This window comes from Grampus griseus (genome assembly GCF_964374135.1).
Source record: "Grampus griseus genome assembly, chromosome: 6".
Taxonomy (NCBI): Eukaryota; Metazoa; Chordata; class Mammalia; order Artiodactyla; family Delphinidae; genus Grampus; species Grampus griseus.
In genome coordinates this window covers 46,357,219-46,380,447 of record NC_139000.1, presented here as the reverse complement: position 1 = coordinate 46,380,447, position 23,229 = coordinate 46,357,219, and the positions used below count along the sequence as shown (strand labels likewise).

The window sequence follows — 23,229 nt, the reverse complement described above, 5'->3', positions numbered from 1 at the left end:
TCTAAAGAGTCAGTTCCAGAATATTAGGTTTACTGTGACCATGTAATTTACTAGATTTGTACCTTTCACTAAGCAACGTTGGAAGTTACTATACATTTGTCAGCAAAATTGTGAGAACAGCAGTAAAATTATTTTAAAGCAAATGCTGGTAGATCATTTCAAAAAAGAATATGACGACAAGAGCACTGGATCTTAAGCAAACAATTGCTTACTATGGACAGTTTATACCATAAACAATCTAACTTGAGAGATCAAGTATCCAGCCAACTCCATTAGCACGGTGACCTGATTTGAAGCTTTGCTGGACTTTAATGAATGTTTTTAAACCACATTTGCCCAGACAGTTCTGCCCTAGTAAGAGCAGGAATAATTGTCAATAAGCAGAGAGCAAATAGATATCAAATATTTTTAAAGCTTCAGGTGTGATCATCAGCTTTCCCTCACTACACTTTAGGAAAAGAGTAAATCTCACCAATGATACCAAGAAAAGTCCTCAGATTGCCTGACAAGATTTCACCTGGAATTCCAGGCACAGATTTGTTTTACTGAGGAAACTAATCTCAGAAGCTAGTGGCAAAGCAAGATGTCCAAGGCCCAAGAGCTAAAGCGTCAAGAATTGTTTTTTTCTTTCGTTAATGCAAACTGCACACAGTCTGCAGTCTCCCTCCTGAGTGGCATTTATACCTCTGGAGAGAAAGCGTAGGCAGCTGTCAGGGGCTCAGCTCTGCCCTCATCTTGTCCTTTATTGCTTTTCCCACCTCTTCAGGGTTGTCAGAGCCACTCAAGCAACTAGAAGGACATTTGAGGTCACGTAATTCTGGGTAGACCTCTAGAAGTCTATGATAAAAACTATTCTTTATTGAATGTGAAGAATCAATTTTTCTCTGATTTCTGGGAATGCCTAATAGGACCCAGGGTTCTGGGTTTCCTAGAGCACATTGCTAGGGATCATCAGTATTTTTCTGCCTAAGTTTGGTCTTGTGCCATTTCATAGAGATGCAGAGTGATGATCATAGCACAGTTTCCAATCATCAACTTTCTTACCTGTCAAAACCCATGCTTCCTCTTAAATGCTAACACCTGAGAGGAGATACAGCTTACAATTTAATACATTAGTTCAGTGGTTATCAAGGTGTATTCCCTACCTTTACCCCAAACAGCAGCATCAGCATCAGCTAAGAATTTGTCAGAAACACAAATTCTCAGGTCTCACTCTAGAATTATTGAAACAAACTCAGGGTGGGTGGGGTCCAGGGATCTGTGTTTAACAAGCCTTCCAAGAAGTTCTAAAGCAACCAAAATTTCAAGAATCACTGCTTTAGTCAGTAGTCATTTTAGTACTAGATTCCTAAGGTAAGGTGTATGAGGTATATGGAGACAAAGCTTGATGAAAGAGAAAATGATTTCATTTATCCATTATCTATAGGGTGTTAGATACCATGGGCATAAAGGTGAGATGTAATGTCAATCTCTACAAGAAGCATATTGTCTCAGACAAATTAACCAATAAGCAGTAAAACACAAGGGATAGAATATAAGTATAAGTGATGTTCTGTAATGACATAGAAGAGAGCAATTCTACCTGCAAAGGTTAGAGAAGGCTTTAAAGAAGTGTAATACCTATAATGATTGAGGCTACATTATATGCCTGGCACTGTTAAAACACTACGTATTTTCTTATTTAAGCTCCCCCAAGTTTTTCCTATCTCCCTGTTTTGCACAAAAAGGAACAGGAACTCAAAGAGGGTAAATGGTAAATGCAAATGTGGAACTTCTGTGTCCTTACCACAGATGGTGACTTGAACTAGGTCTCAAGGACTGCACTGTGGCTGTGGCCCAGAGGCAGCGATCAACATGCAATGTTTGGGGCATGGTACTGGGCACCGTAAGGTTGGAACTCTTACATTGATGAGGAAAAATGGAAGCCAGAAACAAAGGTTTCCCCCACGCCCCCCAGAGGCAATGAGAAGCCCTTGAAGAATTTATGCACGGGTGAACTCTGATATATAGAAAGTGAAATCTGAAAGCAGGTGACGTGTGTCTCCATTCTATGTTGCTTCTACTTCTCAAGCTGCTGACCCCTCTGTCTACACTCTGCATCCTTGCCCCTTGAGGCATGGGTCTTATTTCTTCTGATAACACTGCAACCTGAATCCAGGGCCTTTCCTAAATCCCAAAAGCCCCTCAGGTCTATCACTATTTTCAAAAAGGTTTGCAAGGTGTAATACCTTGAGATTAGTTGATTGGGAAGAAGATAGCAAAAGAATGGAGACAGGACAGGAACACATGATTGCTACCATGAACTGAACATAGTGTCGGAAGTAGTATTATCCTTGGATTTTGCTGACTTCATCTTCCAATAAGTAGTCTTTTCATGCTGCAAAATATTTTACCTCTTTATATCTTATATAACAGAAATTAAAAGCTTGATAACATCTGGACAGCTAAAGACCAGAAAAATCATTTCAAATTAGACCATATGCTTTTTAAGGTATGTGTTGAGATAAAAATTCTGAAGGCTTTTATACTCTCTTCACTCCCTGGCCTATTTAATATTACCCTCTCTTTTATAATAATCACAAGGTAAGGCAGTAGCCCTGCCAGACACAGGCTCCGGGGACAGAAGCACAGCAGCTGAATGCTGATTTCATTATTTATTAGCAATATCTTCTTGAGTAAATTACTCAACCTTTTCATTCTGCTGTTTCATCATCATTTGTAAAAGTGGCTAACAGCAGTACGTAGGGTTGCTTTGTGTATTAAATTTTTTTTTAATTTGTATTAAAAATTATCATTATAAAAGTTAATTTTTGTTGTTAGTATTATTAGCTAGCAAGCAACAACACTTAATTTGTGATTCAATTTAAGTCACTTTAAAATTCAATTTTTAAGGTACTGATCAATATAAATTCAATGATTTTTAATGAAATAACTTGGCAATGTATCATTACAAAAGCCCTATATTAAGATTTTTTAGTTTCCTTTTGCAACTTAAAAAATTTTGTATGAATAAAGGATTTCTCTGCTTTTTAAATGTATGACCACTCACTTCATATGCAGTCTATTTGTACAATAAATACAGACACTATTTCAATTGAAAAGCAAGGAAAATAATATGAAAAGAATCACCACACCCAGAAGCACAAGCACAGGCTCATCATCATTGCATGACTAGTGAGTACCCATTATGTACCAAGAACATTTCCCCAGATGACCTGGAAACCATGTTTTCATGACATGTCTGTTTGAACATGGAAGGAGATTGGGAGCTCAGAATGGTGGCATAAAATGGAACTAGTGTTATAAAACTTACCTTATCTCCTTCTTCTACCTCGCATAGTTTCTCCTCAGTTGCAGGATTAAAGACTGGAAATTTCTTGCCACTCACTGAACTATGCCATTCATTGTTTATGAATATCTGCAGAGAAGGAGAAAAGGTAAATAAAAAGGTACTTAAGGGCAGAGTCAAGATGGCGATGTGGGAAGACATGGAGTTAGCATCTCCCCACAACTAGGGTGACTGCCAGCTGCTGGTGGGGGACTCTGACGCCCAAGGAGACGGGAGGAACCCCAGAGTGAACCGGTAGGATGTAGGGGGACTGAGGGGGGAGGGGAAGTGGAGGCCAGACAGGATCGGTGCCCCTGAGGCCGGGGAAATCAGGAGAGGCAGGTAGGAGAGACTCTCTGGGAAGAACGGGAGAGGAGCGAAGGGAGATTGCCTGGCCCACTTGGGCACAGGGAGCCTGCTGAGCTCCTGGGTTGATCCCCTGCCCTCCAAAGCCCCCTCCAGGCCATGTGTGTCCTTGGGGGCATAGGAGGGAGGCTCGGGGAGATCAGGAGAGGCAGGCGGGAGGGGTCCTCCCAGACCCCAGACCAGAGGAGCAGTAGGGGAGAGAAGGACATTTTCCCCGCCCACTCAAGCCCAGGAAGCCTGCTGGGCTCCCAGGTGAGGTCCCCTGCCCTCTGAGACCAGGGGTGGGGGGCACACCTGTGCCTCTTCTGTTCCTTGAGCCTAAGCCCCACCCTCCCATGCCCCCAGGGCCTTTTCCAGCCCTGTGGGTCCTGAGCACTGGCCCCACCCACCATTCAAACCTCACCCTTGCTTAGGCCCCACCCTCCACAGCCAAGGCCTTCCCCCCCTTTTCTTTCTTTTCCCTCCTCCTCTTTTTTACTATTGTGGCACTGATGTACCTTCCAGTTGTTGATTCATCTATATTTTTATTTTTACATTCTTTCTAACATATCTGTTACTTTCCTAGTCTAATTTTATTTTTTACTTTGTTATTGTTTTGGGTTTTTTTTTTTTTTTGCCACACCACACGGCTTGAGGGATCTCGGTTCATGGAGCCCGGGGTCGGGTGGAAGCTCCATGAACTTGGAGCTCCAAGTCCAACACACTGGACTAACAGAGAACCTCAGACCCCAGGGAATATATTCATCAGAGTGAAGTCTCACAGAAGTCCTCATCTCAGCACCAAGACCCAGCTCTACTCAATAGCCTATGAACTCCAGTGTTGGAAGCCTCAGGCCAAACAACCAATAAAACAGGAACACAATCCCACTCATCAAAAAAAAAAGATGAGATGGCAAAATAATGTCACAGATGAAGGAACAAGGTGAAAACCTACAAGACTAAATAAATAAAGAGGAAAGAGGCAATCTACCTGAAAAAGAATTCAGAGTAATGATAGTAAAGATGATCCAGAATCTCAGAAATAGAATGGAAGCATGGATTGAGAAAAATACAAGAAATGTTTAACAAAGATCTAGAAGAACTAAAGAACAAACAAACAGAGATGAACAACACAATACCTGAAATGAAAAATACACTAGAAGGAATCAATAACAGAATAACTGAGGCAGAAGAACGAATAAGTGAGCTGGAAGACAAAATAGTCGAAATAACTGCCGAGGAGCAGAATAAAGAAAAAAGAATGAAAAGAATTGAAGACAATCTCAGACACCTCTGGGACAACACTAAATGCACCAACATTCAAATTATAGGGGTCCCAGAAGAAGAAGAGAAAAAGAAAGGGTCTGAGAAAATATTTGAAGAGATTATAGTGGAAAACTTCCCTAACATGGGAAAGGAAATAGTCACCCAAGTCCAGGAAGCACAGAGAGCCCCATACAGGATGAACCCTAGGAGAAACACACCAAGACATATATTAATCAAACTAACAAAAATTAAGTTCAAAGAAAAAATATTAAAAGCAGCAAGGGAAAACCAAAAAATAACATACAAAGGAATCCCCATAAGGTTATCAGCTGATTTTTCAGTGGAAACTCTGCAGGCCAGAAGGGAGTGGCAGGATATACTTAAAGTGATGAAAGCGGAAAAACCTGCAACCAAGATTACCCAGCAAGGATGTCATTCAGATTCGATGGAGAAGTTAAAAGCTTTTCAGACAAGCAAAAGCTGAGAGAATTCAGCACCACCAAACCAGCTTTACAACAAATGCTAAAGAAACTTCTCTAAGCAGTAAACACAAGAGAAGAACAAGACCCACAAAAACAAACCCAAAACAATTAAGAAAACGGTAATAGGAATATACATATCTATAATAACCTTGAATGTAAGTGGATTAAATGCTCCAACCAAAAGACACAGGCTTGCTGAATGGATACAAAAACAAGACCTATCTATATGCTGTCTACAAGAGACCCACTTCAGACCTAGGGACACATAGAGACTGAAAATGAGGGGATGGAAAAAGATATTCCATGCAAATGGAAATCAAAAGAAAGCTGGAGTAGCAATACTCGTATCAGATAAAATAGACTTTAAAATAAAGACTGTTACAAGAGGTAAGAAGGGACACTACATAATGATCAAAGGATCAATCCAAGAAGAAGATATAACAATTATAAATGTTTATGCACCCAACATAGGAGAAATTCAATACATAAAGAAAATGCTAACAACCATGAAAGGAGAAATCAACAGTAACAAAATAATAGTAGGGGACTTTAACACCCCAATTACACCAATGGACAGATCATCCAAACAGAAAATAAATAAGGAAACACAAGGTTTAAATGACACAAGACCAGATAGATCTAACTGACATTTATAAAACATTCCACCCAAAAGTGACAGAATACACTTTCTTCTCAAGTGCACACAAACATTTTCCAGGATACATCACATCTTGGGTCACAAATCAAGCCTCGGAAAATTTAAGAAAATTGAAATTGTATCAAGCATCGATTCTGACCACAACGTTATGAGATTGGAAATCAATTACAGGGAAAAACACTGTAAGAAACAAAAATACATGGAGGCTAAAGAGTGTGCTACTAAATAATCAAGAGATCTCTGAAGAAATCAAAGAAGAAACAAAGAAATACATAGAAACAAGTGACAACAAAAACATGACGACCCAAAACCTATGGGATGAAGCAAAGGCAGTTCTAAGAGGGAAGTTTACAGCAATTCAGTCTCACCTCAAGAAACAAGAAAAATCCCAAATAAACAATCTAATGCTACACTTAAATCACTTGAGAAAGAAGAAGAGAACACAAAGTCAGTAGAAGGAAAGAAATCATAAAGATCAGAGCAGAAATAAATGAAATAGAAATGAAGAAAATAATAGCAAAGATCAATAAAACTAAAAGCTGGTTCTTTGAGAAGATAAACAAAATTGATAAACCCTTAGCCAGACTCATCAAGAAAAAAAGGGAGAGGACGCAAATCACGAAAATTAGAAATGAAAAAGGAGAAATCACAACTGACTGCAGAAATACAAAGGATTATAAGAGACTACTACATACAATTATATGCCAATAAAATGGAGAACCACAAAGAAATGGACAAATTCTTGGAAAGGTACAATTTTCCAAGACAGAACCAGGAAGAATTAGAAAATATAAACAACCTATCACAAGTAATGAAATTGAAACCATAATGAAAAATCTTCCAACAAACAAAAGTCTAGGACCAGATGGCTTCACAGGCGAATTCTATCAAACACTTAGAGAAAAGCTAGCACTGATCCTTCTCAAACTCTTCCAAAAAATTGCAGAGGGAGGAGAAACACTCCCAAATTCATTCTACGAGGCCACCATCACCCTGATACCAAAAGCAGACAAAGATGTCACAAAGAAAGAAAACTACAGGCCAATATCACTGATGAACATAGATGCAAAAATCCTCAACAAAATACTAGCAAACAGAATCCAACAACACATAAAAGGATCATACACCATGATCAAATGGGATTTATCCCAGGGATGCACGGATTTGTCAATATATGCAAATCAATCAGTGTGATACAACATATGAACAAACTGCAGAATAAAAAATCATATGATCATCTCAATAGGTGCAGAAAAAGCTTTTGACAAAATCCAACACCCATTTATGATAAAAAACTCTCCAGATAGTGGGCATAGAGGGAAACTACCTCAACATAATAAAGGCCATATATGACAAACCCACAGCAAGCATCATACTCAATGGTGAAAAACTAAAAGCATTTCCACTAAGATCAGGAATAAGACAAGTATGTCCACTCTCACCACTCTTATTCAACAAGGTTTTGGAAGTCCTAGCCATGGCAATCAGAGAAGAAAAAGAAATAAAAGGAATACAAATTGTAAAAGAAGAAGTAAAATTGTCACTGTTTGCAGGTGACATGATACTATACATAGAAAATCCTAAAGACGCCAACAGAAAACTACTAGAACTAATGAATGAATTTGGTAAGGTTGTAGGATACAAAATTAATGCACAGAAATCTCTGGCTTTCCTATACACCAACAACAAAAACTCAGAAATAGAAATTAAGTAAACACTCCCATTTACCACTGCAACAAAAAGAATAAAATACTGAGGAATAAACCTGCCTAAGGAGGCAAAAGACTTACTCAGAAAACTACAAAACACTGATGAAAGAAATCAAAGGTGACATAAACAGATGGAGAAATATACCATGTTCTTGGATTGGAAGAATCAACACCGTGAAAATGTGTATACTACCCAAAGCAATCTACAGATTCAGTGCAATCCCTATCAAACTACCAGTGGCATTCTCCACAGAATTAGAACAAAAAATCTTACAATTCGTATGGAAACAAAAAAGACCCCGAATAGCCAAAGCAATCTTGAGAAAGAAAAACAGAGTTGAAGAAATCATCTCCCTGACTCCAAACTATACCACAAAGCTACAGTAATCAGGACAGTATGATACTGGCACAAAAACAGAAATATAGATCAGTAGTACGGGATAGAATGCCCAGAGATAAACCCACGCACATATGGGCACCTAATTTACGACAAAGGAGGCAAGAACATACAGTGGAGAAAAGACAGCCTCTTCAATAAGTGGTGCTGGGAAAACTGGACAGCTACATGTAAAAGAATGAAATTAGAACACTCCCTAACACCATACACAAAAATAAACTCCAAATGGATTAAAGACTCAAATGTAAAACAGACACTATAAAACTTTTAGAGGAAAACATAGGAAAAACACTCTTTGACATAAACCACAGCAAGATCTTTTTTGACCCACCTCCTAGAGTGACAGAAATAAAAAAAATTAATAAACAAATGGGACTTAAAAGCCTTTGCACAGCAAAGGAAACCATAAACAAAACAAAAAGACAACCCTCAGAATTGGAGAAAATATTGCAAATGAATCAACAGACAAAGGATTAATCTCCAAAATACACAAACAGCTCATGGAGCTCAATATCAAAAAGACAAACAACCCAATCCAAAAATGGGTGGAAGATCTAAACAGACATTTGACCAAGGAAGATAAAGATGGCCAAGAGGCACATGAAAAAATGCTCAACATCACTAATTATTAGAGACATGCAAATCAAAACTACAATGAGGTATCACCTCACGCCAGTCAGAATGGCCATTATCAAAAAACCTAGAAACAATAAATTCTGGAAAGGGTGTGGTGAAAAGGGAACCCTCCTACACTGTTGGTGGGAATGTAAATTGATACAACCACTATGGAGAAAAGTATGGAGTTTCCTTAAAAAACTAAAAATAGATCTACCATATGACCCAGCACCCCACCACTGGTCATATACCCTGAGAAAACCATAATTCAAAAAGAGACATGCAGCACAATGTTCATTGCAGCACTCTTTACAATAGCCAGGACATGGAACCAACCTAAATGTCCATCAGCAGATGAATGGATAAAGAAGATATGGCACATATATACAATGGAATATTTCTTAGCCATAATAAGAAACAAAATTGAGTTATTTGTAGTGAGGTGGATGGACCTAGAGTCTCTCATGCAGAGTGAAGTAAGTCAGAAAGAAAAAAACAAATACCATGTGCTAACACATATACGTGGAATCTAAAAAAAAAAAAAAATGGTACTGATGAACTTAGTTTCAGGGCAGGAATAAAGAGGTAGGCATAGAGAATGGACTTGAGGACATGGGGTGGGAGCGTGAAGCTGGGGTGAAGTGAGAGTAGCATCGACATATATACTCTGCCGAATGTAAAATAGTTGGCTGGTGGGAAGCAGCAGCATAGCACAGGGAGATCAGCTCGGTGCTTTGCGATGACCTAAAGGGGTGGCATAGGGAGGATGAGAGGGAAGCTCAAGAGGGAGGGGATATGGGGACATGTGTATGCATATGGCTGATTCGCTTTTTTGTGCAACAGAAACTAACATGATATTATGAAGCAATTATACTCCAATAAAGACCTATTTTTTAAAAAGACATTTAAATAATGCAGCAAATTTCGGAAACTCTTTATAAACTTAAACTAAAGCACTACAGAATGCATAGGTGAAGCCAATATTACATCCTCACCTCTCTCACCTACCTGCCCCCTCCAAGAATATTTTAGCCGTTTAAGACATTTTACACACACATTCACAGATACACACACACGCATGCACACATACACACAGTAAGATAAGGTAATACTTTAAAATTTCACTAAGATATGAGGTCATTTAAAGAATAGAAAATACAGACTGGAGAAGACAATCTAGAAAAAGATGCTGTTAGCCATAAATTTGAGGTAAGAGTGAAGGCTTGAGTGGGCTTGATCTTTATGAATCACTGTCTGTTTTCTACTTAAGATTCTGAACATGCTCATTTTGGGCTACTGGTGGTTTGGTATCATAAGTGACTATTTTTTGATCCTTTATTTTACTGTCTTGAAAGTAGCCTGAGGGAGGATTTTAAAAGAAGATTGCTTAGAAAAAAATTGGCTTAGTGACATTTTTTATCGACTTTTTAAAGGCATAAGGGTTTCATTCTCCTTTTTAAAAGATTATCTAATAAATTATTTGTCCTCATTTGAAATCAGGTACTAGATTTCTTAGTGCTATCTATGAGAAAGAGACCTGCATCTAAAGAAACAGAAGGATCTAGAAAATAATGGAATTTTGTTTTTTGTACACAATAAAAAGAATATTAAGAAGTGTTAGTATGTCATCATTTAAAAAGTCTGAGTTTCAACTTTTGCAGCCCTGAATTTGCATTTCATTATGGAAATTAATAGAGCTTTGATATTCATCTTTTCATAGAATAAAAACATTTGATGAGGCCAAATTAAGAAGTACCACTTATATGATGAATAAAGTTATGTTTGTCTGTTTTTCTGGTTTATCCTCAGAATAAAAAATTCCCAGCCAAAGTGTCCAAGGTGTGCAGCACAATCCCAGTCCTCAAGTGACCTTAACCTCAGTAAAGAACTCTTAAATAAATAACTTAAAATTGAATCAAAGAACCTAGAATCCAGTAGCTACGTATGGGTAATATCTATAATATTCTGCACATGAGTACACTCTGATATTTTGATTTGCTAAAAAACAAGGGGAAGGATAAGTCTCCTGCTTTGCCTGTTCCTGCCAATATAACCTATGTATTTGGAGGCGTTCAAAAGAATTGTGATGCTAGCCTGGAACTGACAGGAAAAAGATGTGGGTGTGAATAAATAAAGGGGGAGGAGTACAAAGCAGTTCAGATAAAGAGACTAGATGTCCAAAGACACATATATGGAGGTTTGAGAAAGATAGAGGTATCAAGAAAATCCTTGTTTCTCTGATAGGGTAATGGAATACAGACGAAGAGCATAAAACTCCTATTAGCCTCTAAAAAACAAAAAAAATTGGCATCTTAGTTCAACTTGAAGAAAGATAAATTCAGATTAAAACTACTGACTTACTCAGCGTCTCTTGGAGTGAATCAGCATTCTAGCTATCAAAAACGCATTTTATGGAATCCTGTAATTACTCTTAAAGAGTATTCTCTTTCATGCGTCTTTAGCCTTTACCTCTTATTTTTCCTCACATGGGATCGCTGGGAAGCACCTCAATCTAAGTGTCCCAAGTTCAGCTCACTGTCATCTCTAGCTTTATGCTGCTCTCACTCAAACTAAGGTTCTAAAACTTGCTCTTGCATTCTCTCTCTCTTACATGCACACACACTTTCCCTCTTCTGTTAATGGCACACAAAATCCCTACTCATCCTTTTGTATCACTATGTTTTATACTATCATAAAAAAGCTTTCCCCTGTTCTCCCTGCCCCCACCTCTGCCTAATTGAAATTTAATTTTTACCCTGTTAACATAACCTTCCTAAGCCAGGCCAGTTCAAATTTTGTCCCCTCCTCAGAACACTTTTAGGTGGTTCTCCATTCTCAAACTACTGAGCATGGCATTTGAGGTGTCTTATGGTTTGGCCCCAATGTCCTTTTCCAACCTTTTATCCCACTCTTTCCTCAATTTACCCTTTATTTCAACCTCATTCTACTGTCTCAAATACCATGCATTTTTTTCTCCTCCATACCTTGATTCATGCTGTTCCTCAGACTGGAGTTTCACTATTTTCTTCTCTTCATACTTCAAACTCTTTTAAAATGTCATCTCCTCATGAAGATTTCACTAGTCTGTCCGATTGGATTTAACCTCTTTTTTTCTCTTTCCTAACATAGCATTTTAATATCCTACTATTAAATTACTTATTATGTTCTGTTTTGAATTAAAGCTAGCTATCTACGTATCAGCTTATCAAATTATAAACAGAAAACTAAAGACATCATGGTACTTGCTCTAGATTCTTGAGCCAGCCTTGCAAAACTTGATTCAGATTCACTCACAGATGTCTAATTCTGCCTCTTCTCGCCCTAAAGATAGTATCCCCTCCTCCAACTTTATATCTCTAAACTAAGAGAGCACAAAGTCTCACCCTGTCAGAGATATGCCCAGAATTCCACCCTTCCACAGTATAATTTCACCAAAACTCTCATAAAAAGAAGAGACAGAATGTATTATATTTTGATAGGCCTGTGGTGAAGCTTTCCAGCTCCCACCTAAGTCCTCTCACCCTGATAATTTGTGGTTTCAACTTTTCAGTAATACACTCTCAATACATTATAACTTGTTTTAATCCCTTCATACAATCTCTTTTGGTGAAAGAACCATTACAATATGTATGTACCATCTATTTTTATTATCAGGCTCTTGCATTTAAACTGCACATAAAACTCCCCTTTCAGATTAAAGTCAGTGAGTATTTTGTAAATGAGCATTAAAGAAAACAAATTTATCTGTCAGCCTCCAGGCAACTGAAGAGATCAGTTGTGGATGATCCCAAATTACCAGCAACTACTCTGCATTATTCAGTTTTAACCTTTAATAAAGGAAAACACAGTGAACTTAATTTTTGTTTAAATTTGTGCTTATACTCACATAATCCCAAATGGTCACTTTTCTTTGATCAGAAAAGTGTTTGTCAAATAATGTGTAGATAGCTGAGAAATACTCTGTAAGGTCATATGGAAACATGGAAGATGAGTGAGCTCTGGCCCCTGCTTCCGAGTGGTTTATGATCTAAGAGGAGAGTATATTTATATCAAGATCAGCCAGTAAAGAATTAAAGATTGTAGAGTACAATGACCAAAGCAGTGCTTTAGTCAGTAAATTGCAGAGTGAAACTCATGGAAGAGAGGACCATGGGCTGGAAGAATGCAATCTGGAAGATAGGATTGGTAGAAAAAAAGGAAAACAAGGAGCAGAAGGAGGGAACCCTCTTGGGGTGTTTGGAACACGGTAGAGAGATCAGCCCCAAGCAGAGAGTTCCAGTGCAAACAAGTCTTAGATAAGTTCCAGCAGTGAAAATGAAGCCAGTTTGTGGTGGATCTTGATACCTGAGTGACTCTATTCTGGATGTCATAAGGGAGTGACAGGATCAAATGGATGTTTTAGAAATATTGATTTTACAGTACCCAAAATGGATTTGAGGAGCACAGACAGTCCAGGGGATTTGCCTGGAGACCATTCTAACATTCCAGGCATGACGTCTTAAGGCTTTAGAGGAGAATGACACAGCAGTATAGTCTGCAAATTATGAATGATACACATTCTCCCCCAAACAGTGGCCTTGCAGCGTGAAAACAAAACTCAGCACAGATAATGAGATGAGAGGCAAGCATTGTTCCATCTTTTTCTTACCCTGAGCTGTGGAGAAGTTATTGATAGGGACTATCTTAATCATCTTTTTTTCTGTTTTAATTGTATTGGGTTTATATTTGCCTTCCAGCTAACTGTGTGACTGAATGTTTTTGAATAACCATCCTTCCTGTAGTTATATAAAATGGTTATATGGAGATGTGTAGGTTAATGAATGTTTATTATAATGATTATGAAACCTATTTTAGGCCTGTTGAAATGATCTATCATGGTTACAACCTCATTTTCCATTTGCTATTTGCCTTTAGCAAGTTTAGGGGGGAAAGGATCATGCTATAAAAGTAAAAAAAAAAATTATTGGATCCTATTTAACCATTATGTTAACTATATTCTAATTATGAATTTTGGACTCAGGATACTTTTGAATAATATATATGTGCAGTAGACTCAAAGTTCACAATATTGATGGGAAATCATAGATGCCTATTCATACTCTTAAACTTCAAGTGCTTCTTATTTGGGGAAACAATCAATGGAAATGTTGAAGCAACTTAAAAATTGATTTTTACTCTTTAAATTTTAGATATGTCAGATTTTAAGAGATGCAGTACATAACCTTTGATAAAAAAAACTGGCTGTTTCCTGAATGTAGTTTAGTGTCCAACAATAAATCATAATTTTGAAGGAAAAAAAGGCTTTCCTGAGGAAAAGTTATTATATCTTAGTGTGTTTAGTATAAAGCTACAATTCTAAATAAATAAGCACTTTCTTCAAAATATGTCTGGCTTAGATCAAGTTAGGTTTGACTAATAGGCAAATAAAACCTATTAGCCTTATCTGCTGATATGAGATTTTTGGAACCTGTTGGCTCCCTCTAACAGTCCCTCGGGGAGCCCTAAATTCACATTATCTCTTTAGGACTGCAACCTGGCCAGCGCCTCCAGATGCCGTAAGAGAAGCCAGTGCTTTCTTGGTGGCAGAGAGATTTTAACAGATTTCACATTTTCAACATACAAAGAATTTCTTTTAAGTCATGCCAAGAGTGAGGAAGTTTGATGATATTCTCCATTTTATGTCACCTGTGTGAAATTCCAAACCTGAGAGCCTGGGTCTCGGGCATGTGAAGTGATGGGTACTGTTGTAAACGTATAGGAAGTGATGGATGCTGTAAATGTGTAAACTTTTCTCAGCATTAGGAACCTAAAAAGCACCAGAGACCGTGAGGGTGGGGGGTGAGGGCAGGGAGAAAGAACAAGATGGGGGTTCAATAATAAGAGAGAGAGACTGAACAGAAGTCAGGTGTTAAACATTTAAAAGAATCAAAGCTAGATCTCTAGCAAGTACTTTTAACCCCAATGCAACCCATTTTGCAAAGCAAAATGTTGAGACTCAAAGTAAAAATGTCTAAAAGGAAATTGAGGAGGAAATAACAGATGGGAAGAAAATACTTAACTGCAGTCAAAAGAATGAAAACAAAATGAGGGAGTGACCAAAAAAAAGTAAGAGAAATAGAATTTTCCTTTCATTTCTGTTTTATATTATAGTCTGAGTTCAATAACATGAGTGTATACTCTATTCTTTCTTGTTCTTTGAAAAACCTTTCAGCCTTTTCAATTCAATTAGGGGAAAAGAAAAGATGCTAAAGCATTTCTGTTTTGAGCCACAACTTCATTTTGTCCCATAAATGACAAAAACACTCGTCGATAATTTCCATACATCATATATACCCTATATCAAAGAGGTAAGATGCAGAAGCACTAGAAAGTTCTGTATATATTTAATATTTAACAATTATCAAGACCCAATAATATAATTGCTCGCATATAAGCCTTCTTCCTTCTGAAGAAAGTGCCAAATGGAGAGCATGATTCAGTTGTTTGATATTTGCATTCCTTTGACTTCCGAAAAAGTATTGGGAGAGCAGTGGAAATAGTCAGTTAATGGGATCTGGGTGAGGAAGGTAGCTGTTCAGGCAAAATTTTAAGAACTGTGCTGTTTGTGCAGACCCCCAGCCAAGAAATATACATTAATAATTCCAACATTACAATAAAGGCATCAGGTAGAGATAACATCAGAAATCAAATATTAGCAACACTCTACATACCTTGCAAGCATCGCCAGTGTTTGTGGGAACTTTTGACAGACACACACACACACACACAGACATATGCACGTGTGTATACTCCAAATGAATCAGTGTGATGAAATCCAGTTTACACAAATATTTACTTTTCTGATTTGTAGATTAGCAGTGGCTCTTAATTAAATGTTTAATTATGAAGCAATTATTGCTCCTGTTCTTTTGAACATGGCTCTGTGTTGCCACTTAAATCTGGTAAATGTGTAATGGGTTTGACCACAATTATAATAGCATTATGAAAACACAAACCACCACCACCACCACCCCCCGAGCCATCTAATTGCTACCCTGAGACAGGTTTATGGCCATTTTATCAATGCCTGTATTCCCATGAGGGTTCTTTTTGGCTGATCTGGGTTATATCATCCTGTAGATTACCCATGCCATTTCAGAGGCACTAATCTAACTTTGGGTTGCTCTTCAAATGAGTTGTTTCTCATACTCTTCAAGAGTTTTTCTCACCCTGCCCCCTTGGTCTGAGAAGTAGTTAATGACAAATCCATTAGGTGAAGTCCAGTTTAAAGAAATCATGTGAACACTTGTAGTCCTGAGGGTCCTCATGAAATGGGAATAACACCCTCTTTTGGGTATGTGCTATTTACTTTAGGATTTTGTTGATTAGGTTTTCTTGAAGCCAGGCAGGTGCCAGAGAACAAAACAATTTGCCAAGATACTGTCTTCAGAGATAAGCTAAAATACTGCATTCTTAGAGAATGTTTATCTCCCAGGATCAAAATCAATAGTTGGTTTCATCACTGGTTTGTGGCCATGATATAGTTCTTGCTGGACTCAGGCACTGAAAGAGAAAGTAAGCGCTTCTGACCTGGCTGGGTGTGAGTGAGTTTCTGGGAGAAATAGGAAGTCAAGTCCCTAAGTAATTAGATGGTGATCACTGTAGGTAAGTTATAAGGCTGACCCAAAACTTTTAGACAGTTGCTGCTGGTCAATGGACCATGCTTTGAGTAGCATCAGCAAAACCTTTAAGTCTGTTAGAGATGCAGAATTTCATACCTCACCTCATACCTACAGCATCAGAATCTGTGTTTCAACATGGTCTCTAACTGAGGCACTTACACAATCAAATTTGAGATATACTGCTCTAGAGTATCTTCTTTCTATTAGTCCACGTGTTTAGGGATCTAGTGTCCAAATTATCTCTCTTCTCTTATCATCCAAATTTCCATTCTCTCTATCGGATAAAGGAATGAATGATACAAATTAAATAACAGGTGCAAAAGCATTTGTTAGAGACGATCCAGTGAGATTCAAATGCTATTTTTAATATTTAGGAAAAATATGAAATCATGTGGAAAAGAATCAGATCTGAAATAAGATTCAGAATCCGGTTCATTCTGTGCTTGCCTCTTAAAAACTGTGACCTTGGGCAAGTCACTTAAGCTGAGCTCACGTCCCTCAGCTCTAAAATGGGTCACAAGTAACATCTTCCCTAGCTCCTTCCCGGTGGTTAATTATGAACTTCAGATGAGACCAGCAGATGAAAGTAGTTTTGAACTTTGACAAGCAGTGCAAGTATTTGTTCCACTTACATTGGCAACTGAAAATTTTTAGAATTCTAGGAGTCATCTTGGGAAGGAGAGGGTTAAAGAGAGCCTGGACCAAGGAGCTAATAAGTGCTGGGCACTTTACACAAATTACCTCACTTAATTCTCACAGCCACTTTCCAAGGTAGTCATTATTATTCCCAATTTACAGACAAGGGAACTGAAACTCAAGGAGATTAGAAGCTTGGCCAAGGTCATATCATTAAATAAGTAGAAGAGCTAGAAATTGAAGCCGGGTTTATCTTGTTAAGCCACTGCACCTTGCAGCCATCCAGCTATTTGTTCAACTGCTTCCAAGCCAAAAGCAAACAAAATATTGCTTCAGTCAGTGGGGACTTAAAAAGATTTCCCAAATGAAAGCAGTGCCACGGCACAATCGTCTTTGTCTTCAACATAAGTCCTGTCCTGTTTTAAGCACCCCTCAGTGGTTTCCCTCAAATGAAATCCATCAGGCAGTCTGGCTGGAGGCTCCATCTCAAGTCTTATCTCTTCCATGCTCTCTCTTCCTCACTTTATTCCGGCTATGTTTGCCTTTTGATAGTTCTTTGAATATACCAAACTCTTGTCCGCAGACGTCCCTGCACGTGTTATTACCTCTGGATCTTTGTTTCCCCACGTTCCATGGCCACCTTATGCTCTGCATCCCTCAGGTTCCCCCTTCCCTGATACCTCATCCAAAGTAAGCTCTTCCCCTCATATTGTCTCAGCTTTGTTTTTTTCTTTTTAGCATTTAACACAATTTGTGATTAAAGTATTTACTTACTTGCTTCCTTCCTTCCCACCCCACACCCTGCAGGAATATAAGCTCCATGAGGCAAGAATCATACTAGCTTTCTTATATCATAAGACCTAGCACAGAACAGTCATTCAATGATTTGTTAAATAAAGGGAGGTAAAATGGGAGAGAGGAAGGGAAAAAGGGAGAAATGAGTGAAGAGAGTGGAGTATTTGGAACTGCATGTGGTCTGAATTTGTTTGTTGTAAGAATTTAAAAGGAGATAATAGTAGGGGAAGAAAACACTTTAAATTGTGCCTAGCACATAGTATTCAATGATTCATAACTCTTCTTTATCAAAAATATATCTTTAACCCACATGGGTTAAACAATAATACCAGAAATCTAGGAAAATATCTCCTCCTCTAACCAAAATGTATTATTATTCCCTATGGGTTGAAGAAATGCAGTCCACGTAGAAATTGCACACCTATGTCAAAGTCCTCTGCATCATGGTCTCTCCCAGCCCAAAGGCCGCCTTTTCAATAAAAGCAGAGAGTATGTTTATTTCCAACCTTCCTTATTGTTCTCCTCTTTTTCTAAGTTGGTGGCAAACTTCCTCCTGTTGGCCTGGGAACAGCAGAGCAACAGCTGGAAAGGCTCGTGGGCATGGCCCCTCCAGTAATCAGAAATGGACAAATGAAAGACAGAATAAAGGTAGAATAGGATGTCAGCAACGCCATGTCCCAAAGTAGTGATATTGGTCTTAGACAAGTCACTTGTTGGTGTGAGGGCTGAGACTGCCAGCATTCCAAGTCTAGCTTTGTCATTTACTAGCTGTGTAACTTAAGCCAAGTTACTTAGCCACTCTGTTCTTCAGTGTCCTCATCTACAAAACAGGAATAGTAACGTCCTCATAGGGTTATTGTAAGGAGTAAATAAAATCATTGTAAAGGACTTAAACAGTCATTGGCACAGAGTAAACACAATGAAACTTAACTATGATATTTCATGTGTGTGTGGGTATGGGTGTGTGTGGGGGGGTGTGAAATGTCATTAGCTGATGAAGATCTTTTCCAGCATGAATAAATCATTATTCAATGAGTTACATTTAAGAGTCAAGTTAAATATTTTGGGGTTTGAATCCTGTCTGAGAAAGCTTTCTTCTTGAATTTTCTATTTATCTTTTAAGGTAGAAAACAGTGTTATGAAGGGAGAATGGAAAACAAATTTACCAAATCCTGTAAGAGAAAGTTCTTGATCCCTGAAATCCCAGATCAACCCCTGGAACTTCGCTCCAATGCGGTCCTGTCAGGTGGGGCATGACTGTGCAAGAAAGAGTGACAGAAAGCCTTGGAAAAGAGAATGAGATGAGAGGGACACTTGTGGGAAACAGGTCTAGGAAAGGCTGAGTAAAAGAAGGCTCTGGAAAATTGGAAGAAATTCAGAAAAATAAATAGGACTAGGATAGCTAATGTTAATCGATCACTTCCCATGTGCCAAGCACTGTTTCAAGTGCCTTAAATGCATTAAACTCATTTAATGCTTTTTTCCACCTTAGGAATTCCTATTTTCCATGTAAGGAAACCAAGGCAGAGAGAGGTAATGTAGTTTGCCCAAAGATCACATAATTTCCGAAGAACCTCATCATTTAAAAGCTCAACAAAACAGATGAGTTGGCAGATGTAGGGTTTGTTTAGAATTGGAAAGGGGGAAAATGAGAATAGAGATGAAATCTGAGTTTATGTGCATTTATAATGATGTTATTGAGGTTTTAAGTTCTAAAAACTTTGGTATCATTTTAGAAAGTATTTCTTAAACTCTGATCTCTGTTTTATGCACCTTAAAAAATTAAACCGACTGTACTAGAAAATAAGTCATAAGAGACAGCGATGTCTTTTGTTTGGATGAGAGGCAGTCTCAAGCTTGAGAGGGCGTGTAGTTCTTCTACCATAGTTGTAATAGTTTTTGGTTACTCAATTTTGCTTGTCTCTTCCCTCCGCCTTGCCCCAATGACCAATATATTCTAGCGATAATAAAGACGGACACTAAAACAGTGGGAGAAAAATAATAAGAGTTTAGGGGCTAGCTATAGAAGGTAATTTCTCAGACACTATAAAATCCTTGCTTATTTGGTTTGCAACCCGGAAACTTAGTTAATAACCATCATTTTCCAACTCCTCTTGCAAGTGCAAATCCAATACAATTCTTCAGTGAGGCACAGTAAAAAGAAAATGCAAAGGCATTTGAAAAAGCTCACCCATTTAGATTTAATTACATACATAACTGGTGTCCTCCCAAGTGTGAAAATGCTGTAACCAATAAATCAGACAATAAAATGGTATCTGAGCAGAACAGATTTGTAGAGAAGATGTGTGAGCAATCAAAATTCACTGACTTGCACTGGGCATTTTTACCCAGAAAAGTTCTTATATGCAAGAGTAAATTTCTGCTCTTGGAATCTTGCCTCCTTTTGAACACGAAGGTCAGTTAGTTTCCCTAGAGGGTGTTCTTGTGTAATGACTTTTAAGTGAACAGGAGACTTTAATCTTAAAATCATCTCTATGTGTTAAAGAATCACTAGATCTATGTTTGTATGTTAGATTTTTTTTTGTATGTTAGATTTTAAGGACCATCTCATTTGTCTACTACTGTTCTCACATGTTTAATTAATAACTACTAAATGAAGCTTAATTCAGTAGAAAGAATATTTCATACTAGATGTCCCTGGAGATTCTCATATAAGGAAGACTGCAAACTTCTACAAACCAGATTTTCAAAAAAAGTGACATTCAGACTACCAAAATATCTTCCCAGGTAGTATAGAAAAAAAAAAAAGACTCCTATAATAGTAAGGGTATAATTCAATCATTGCCAATGGTTTTGATCTTTATGAAGTGAATGCATTTTTAAATGTACTTACCTTGGATCGAAATTTCTTGTGAATAACAGAGTTAAGAAAGTTGGCAAAACTGGAGTCTTGTTATCTTTTGGGCATAACTTTGCCAAGTGCAAAATTTTTGGAGGGTATATATAGTGTCATCGCATTTTTCATATTCCCATTTGGAATAAAATCAAACCGACAAAAAATATTTTCCCTTTTAATAAAAGCTTGTGAAAATAATACTTTAATACACTTTGTAGCTGTTGGTCAACCATGTTAAAGGCACAATCTGATCTCTACAGGCACTTTCCTATGGAAAATAGTCAGCTGAATAACTTCCTCATTTGTTGTACTTATGAAAATGAAAATGTAACAGACTTTAGGATTTCAAAAGCATCCGTGGTCGCAAGTAAGGAAACAATTTAATAATAGCAGGACTTTTTCATTAACGTATAATGTTCTTGGTTTTTCATTGGTTAATTCAGACAGGAAAATGGCTCTCCCTGAGTGGGAATAGTTCCTTTCTTACCTTCCTTTCTGCATCACACCACAAAGCTCACTTTTTAAATGATTTTGGTTAGATTGGTTTTGTTTGTTTTATTTGTTTTTCTGGGAGTTCTAGGCTCTGACTAGAAAGCAGGAATGTAACAGTGTGAAACAGGCAAAGTTCAGAGATACTCCTGATCGACTCAAATAGGATCCATTTCCTCCTTCTCTCTAGGTGTGGATTTTTAAATCTGGGTCTGGCTTCTGCTCTTGTTTCTGTAAATATTTATCAGCTAACAATTACATACTGGCTCCAATGGCAGCAAGTTTGGCTGAAGAAATAAATAAGAATGCTTTCTTTCCCCAAATATGCTAAATAATGCAAGTCCCATGAATTTTTTTGTAACTGGAGTTTTCTTCATCCAGTTATCAGACTGAGGTCTTTCAATTTTGACACTCATTTGACATATATAAAAATCATGTTACTTCACTATGCTCTGTTTCTCTCTCTTTTTTTTTTCCTTTTTAAAAAAACATTCCCATTTGTTTGTCTGTTTCCAGTAAGTTTCTCTAGTAAGTATTTGCCTCTCCTATCACACATGCTAGACTCTGCTGAAAGTTAATAGAACTGCTTAGTAAAGTCCCCTGAATCCTGGCACAAGAACCTTTTACAACGAAGAGAATTCCTTTCACTCAGAAATATTTTAAGAAATAAATTTATGAAAAGTTGCCTGATACAATTTAGAATTCATTATTTGATCAAGACACTAAACCCAGACCGGCATTTTGCAAGCCTTTTATTTTTATATTTGCAAAGGGCTCTTTACACAAGTTTACTTAAATTGACCTTTTATGCTTTAAATAAACGTAGTTTTTATAAAACTGAGGCAAAACAGCAAATAGAAGTTGTACTAACCTTAGTATATTGAAACTTCAAATTGGTGAGTGGGACAGGTACATCTGGCATGGCAGAGGACGACATTTCTGGTTCAGCTCCTGGAACACAGGTGACAGGCTCAGCGATTTGGTTCTGATAGAGCACTTGGCTTTATTTGTTCCTTTTTATCTGCATGGGCTAAGGTTTATTTGCATACTGGGTTATGATTGGATGAACAAACTGGGAGCAAAAAGAAAACGACACTACTTATTTGTAACACCTAGGGCAGGAAGCCCTTGACTTTAAACTTAAATCCTTAAGAAACCAGTGCTACAGCATTGAAGCTGCATCTGGAGAGAGGGCACTATTTGCAGACGAATTAATTTACAAAGCCGAAACCTGTGATAAGGGTACGAAGCACAGCTGCTCTGGCCACTAAGGCCAGTTATTATGTTTTTGGCTTTTCATGCTTTTTATGCTGCTGTGAAACTTTCTGTTCTCTGACAGACTTGGAATCAGAGAATTCGAGGATTGAAAAATAATCTCAAAGGGCACTTGTTCTCAGCAGAGGCTGGTGTGTCGAGGACCCTCGCCAGGTATCTTTAGGACAGTGCAGTCAGAGAATCAGTCCATGTCCCAGAAAAGCAGGGTGCTGTTTGTGGAAGAAAGGCCCTCTATAGAGACCCTACCCCAAGTCAGCTTATAAAAAATCATACCAATCAAATGTATTTTCAGTGCTTGGTAAGTAGAACTACTAGGATTTCAGGAGCTCTAAATTTATCTTTACTTAAATTACCTTTATTTAAATTACCTTTATCTAAATTATCTTTTATATGTGGGAATAGAAAAGTTAGCAGGATATTTTTTAAAAACTCGGACTGTGCTGTCACACAGTCACCGCAGTAGCAATATGGCAATATCGTCTGCTAAAACTCATTTAAAATGAAAGTAACCTCTGGTTTTGGAAGTTGGCTGGTATTTATCAATCATTGATGCAGGCAATTGTACCAAGAGTGACTTTAAACAGGACTCCCAAGTAATACAAGTTCTTAAAATGAAATTAATGTTTCAAGTTGGGAACATTCAAAAAGGACAATTTTTAACTGTACTACTCCCATTTTAAGTACAATAGTTTATTTTATTGAAACTCTAGCAAAAG

The 23,229-nt window shown here is 37.7% G+C and overlaps 1 protein-coding gene across 1 annotated transcript in view; it reads right to left on the bottom strand.

Moving 5' to 3' along the window:
- ALDH1A1 (aldehyde dehydrogenase 1 family member A1) overlaps positions 1-22,251 on the bottom strand; it is a 53,918-nt gene extending 31,667 nt beyond the window's left edge. The window contains exons 1-2 of the mRNA XM_082657073.1: positions 22,110-22,251; positions 3,314-3,418 (exon numbers count right to left, since the gene is read on the bottom strand). Coding sequence (XP_082513199.1) covers positions 3,314-3,418; positions 22,110-22,175 — 171 coding nt within the window. The 5' untranslated portion in view covers positions 22,176-22,251. The remainder of the gene's footprint in view (positions 1-3,313; positions 3,419-22,109) is intronic.
- Positions 22,252-23,229: the final 978 nt, after the last annotated feature.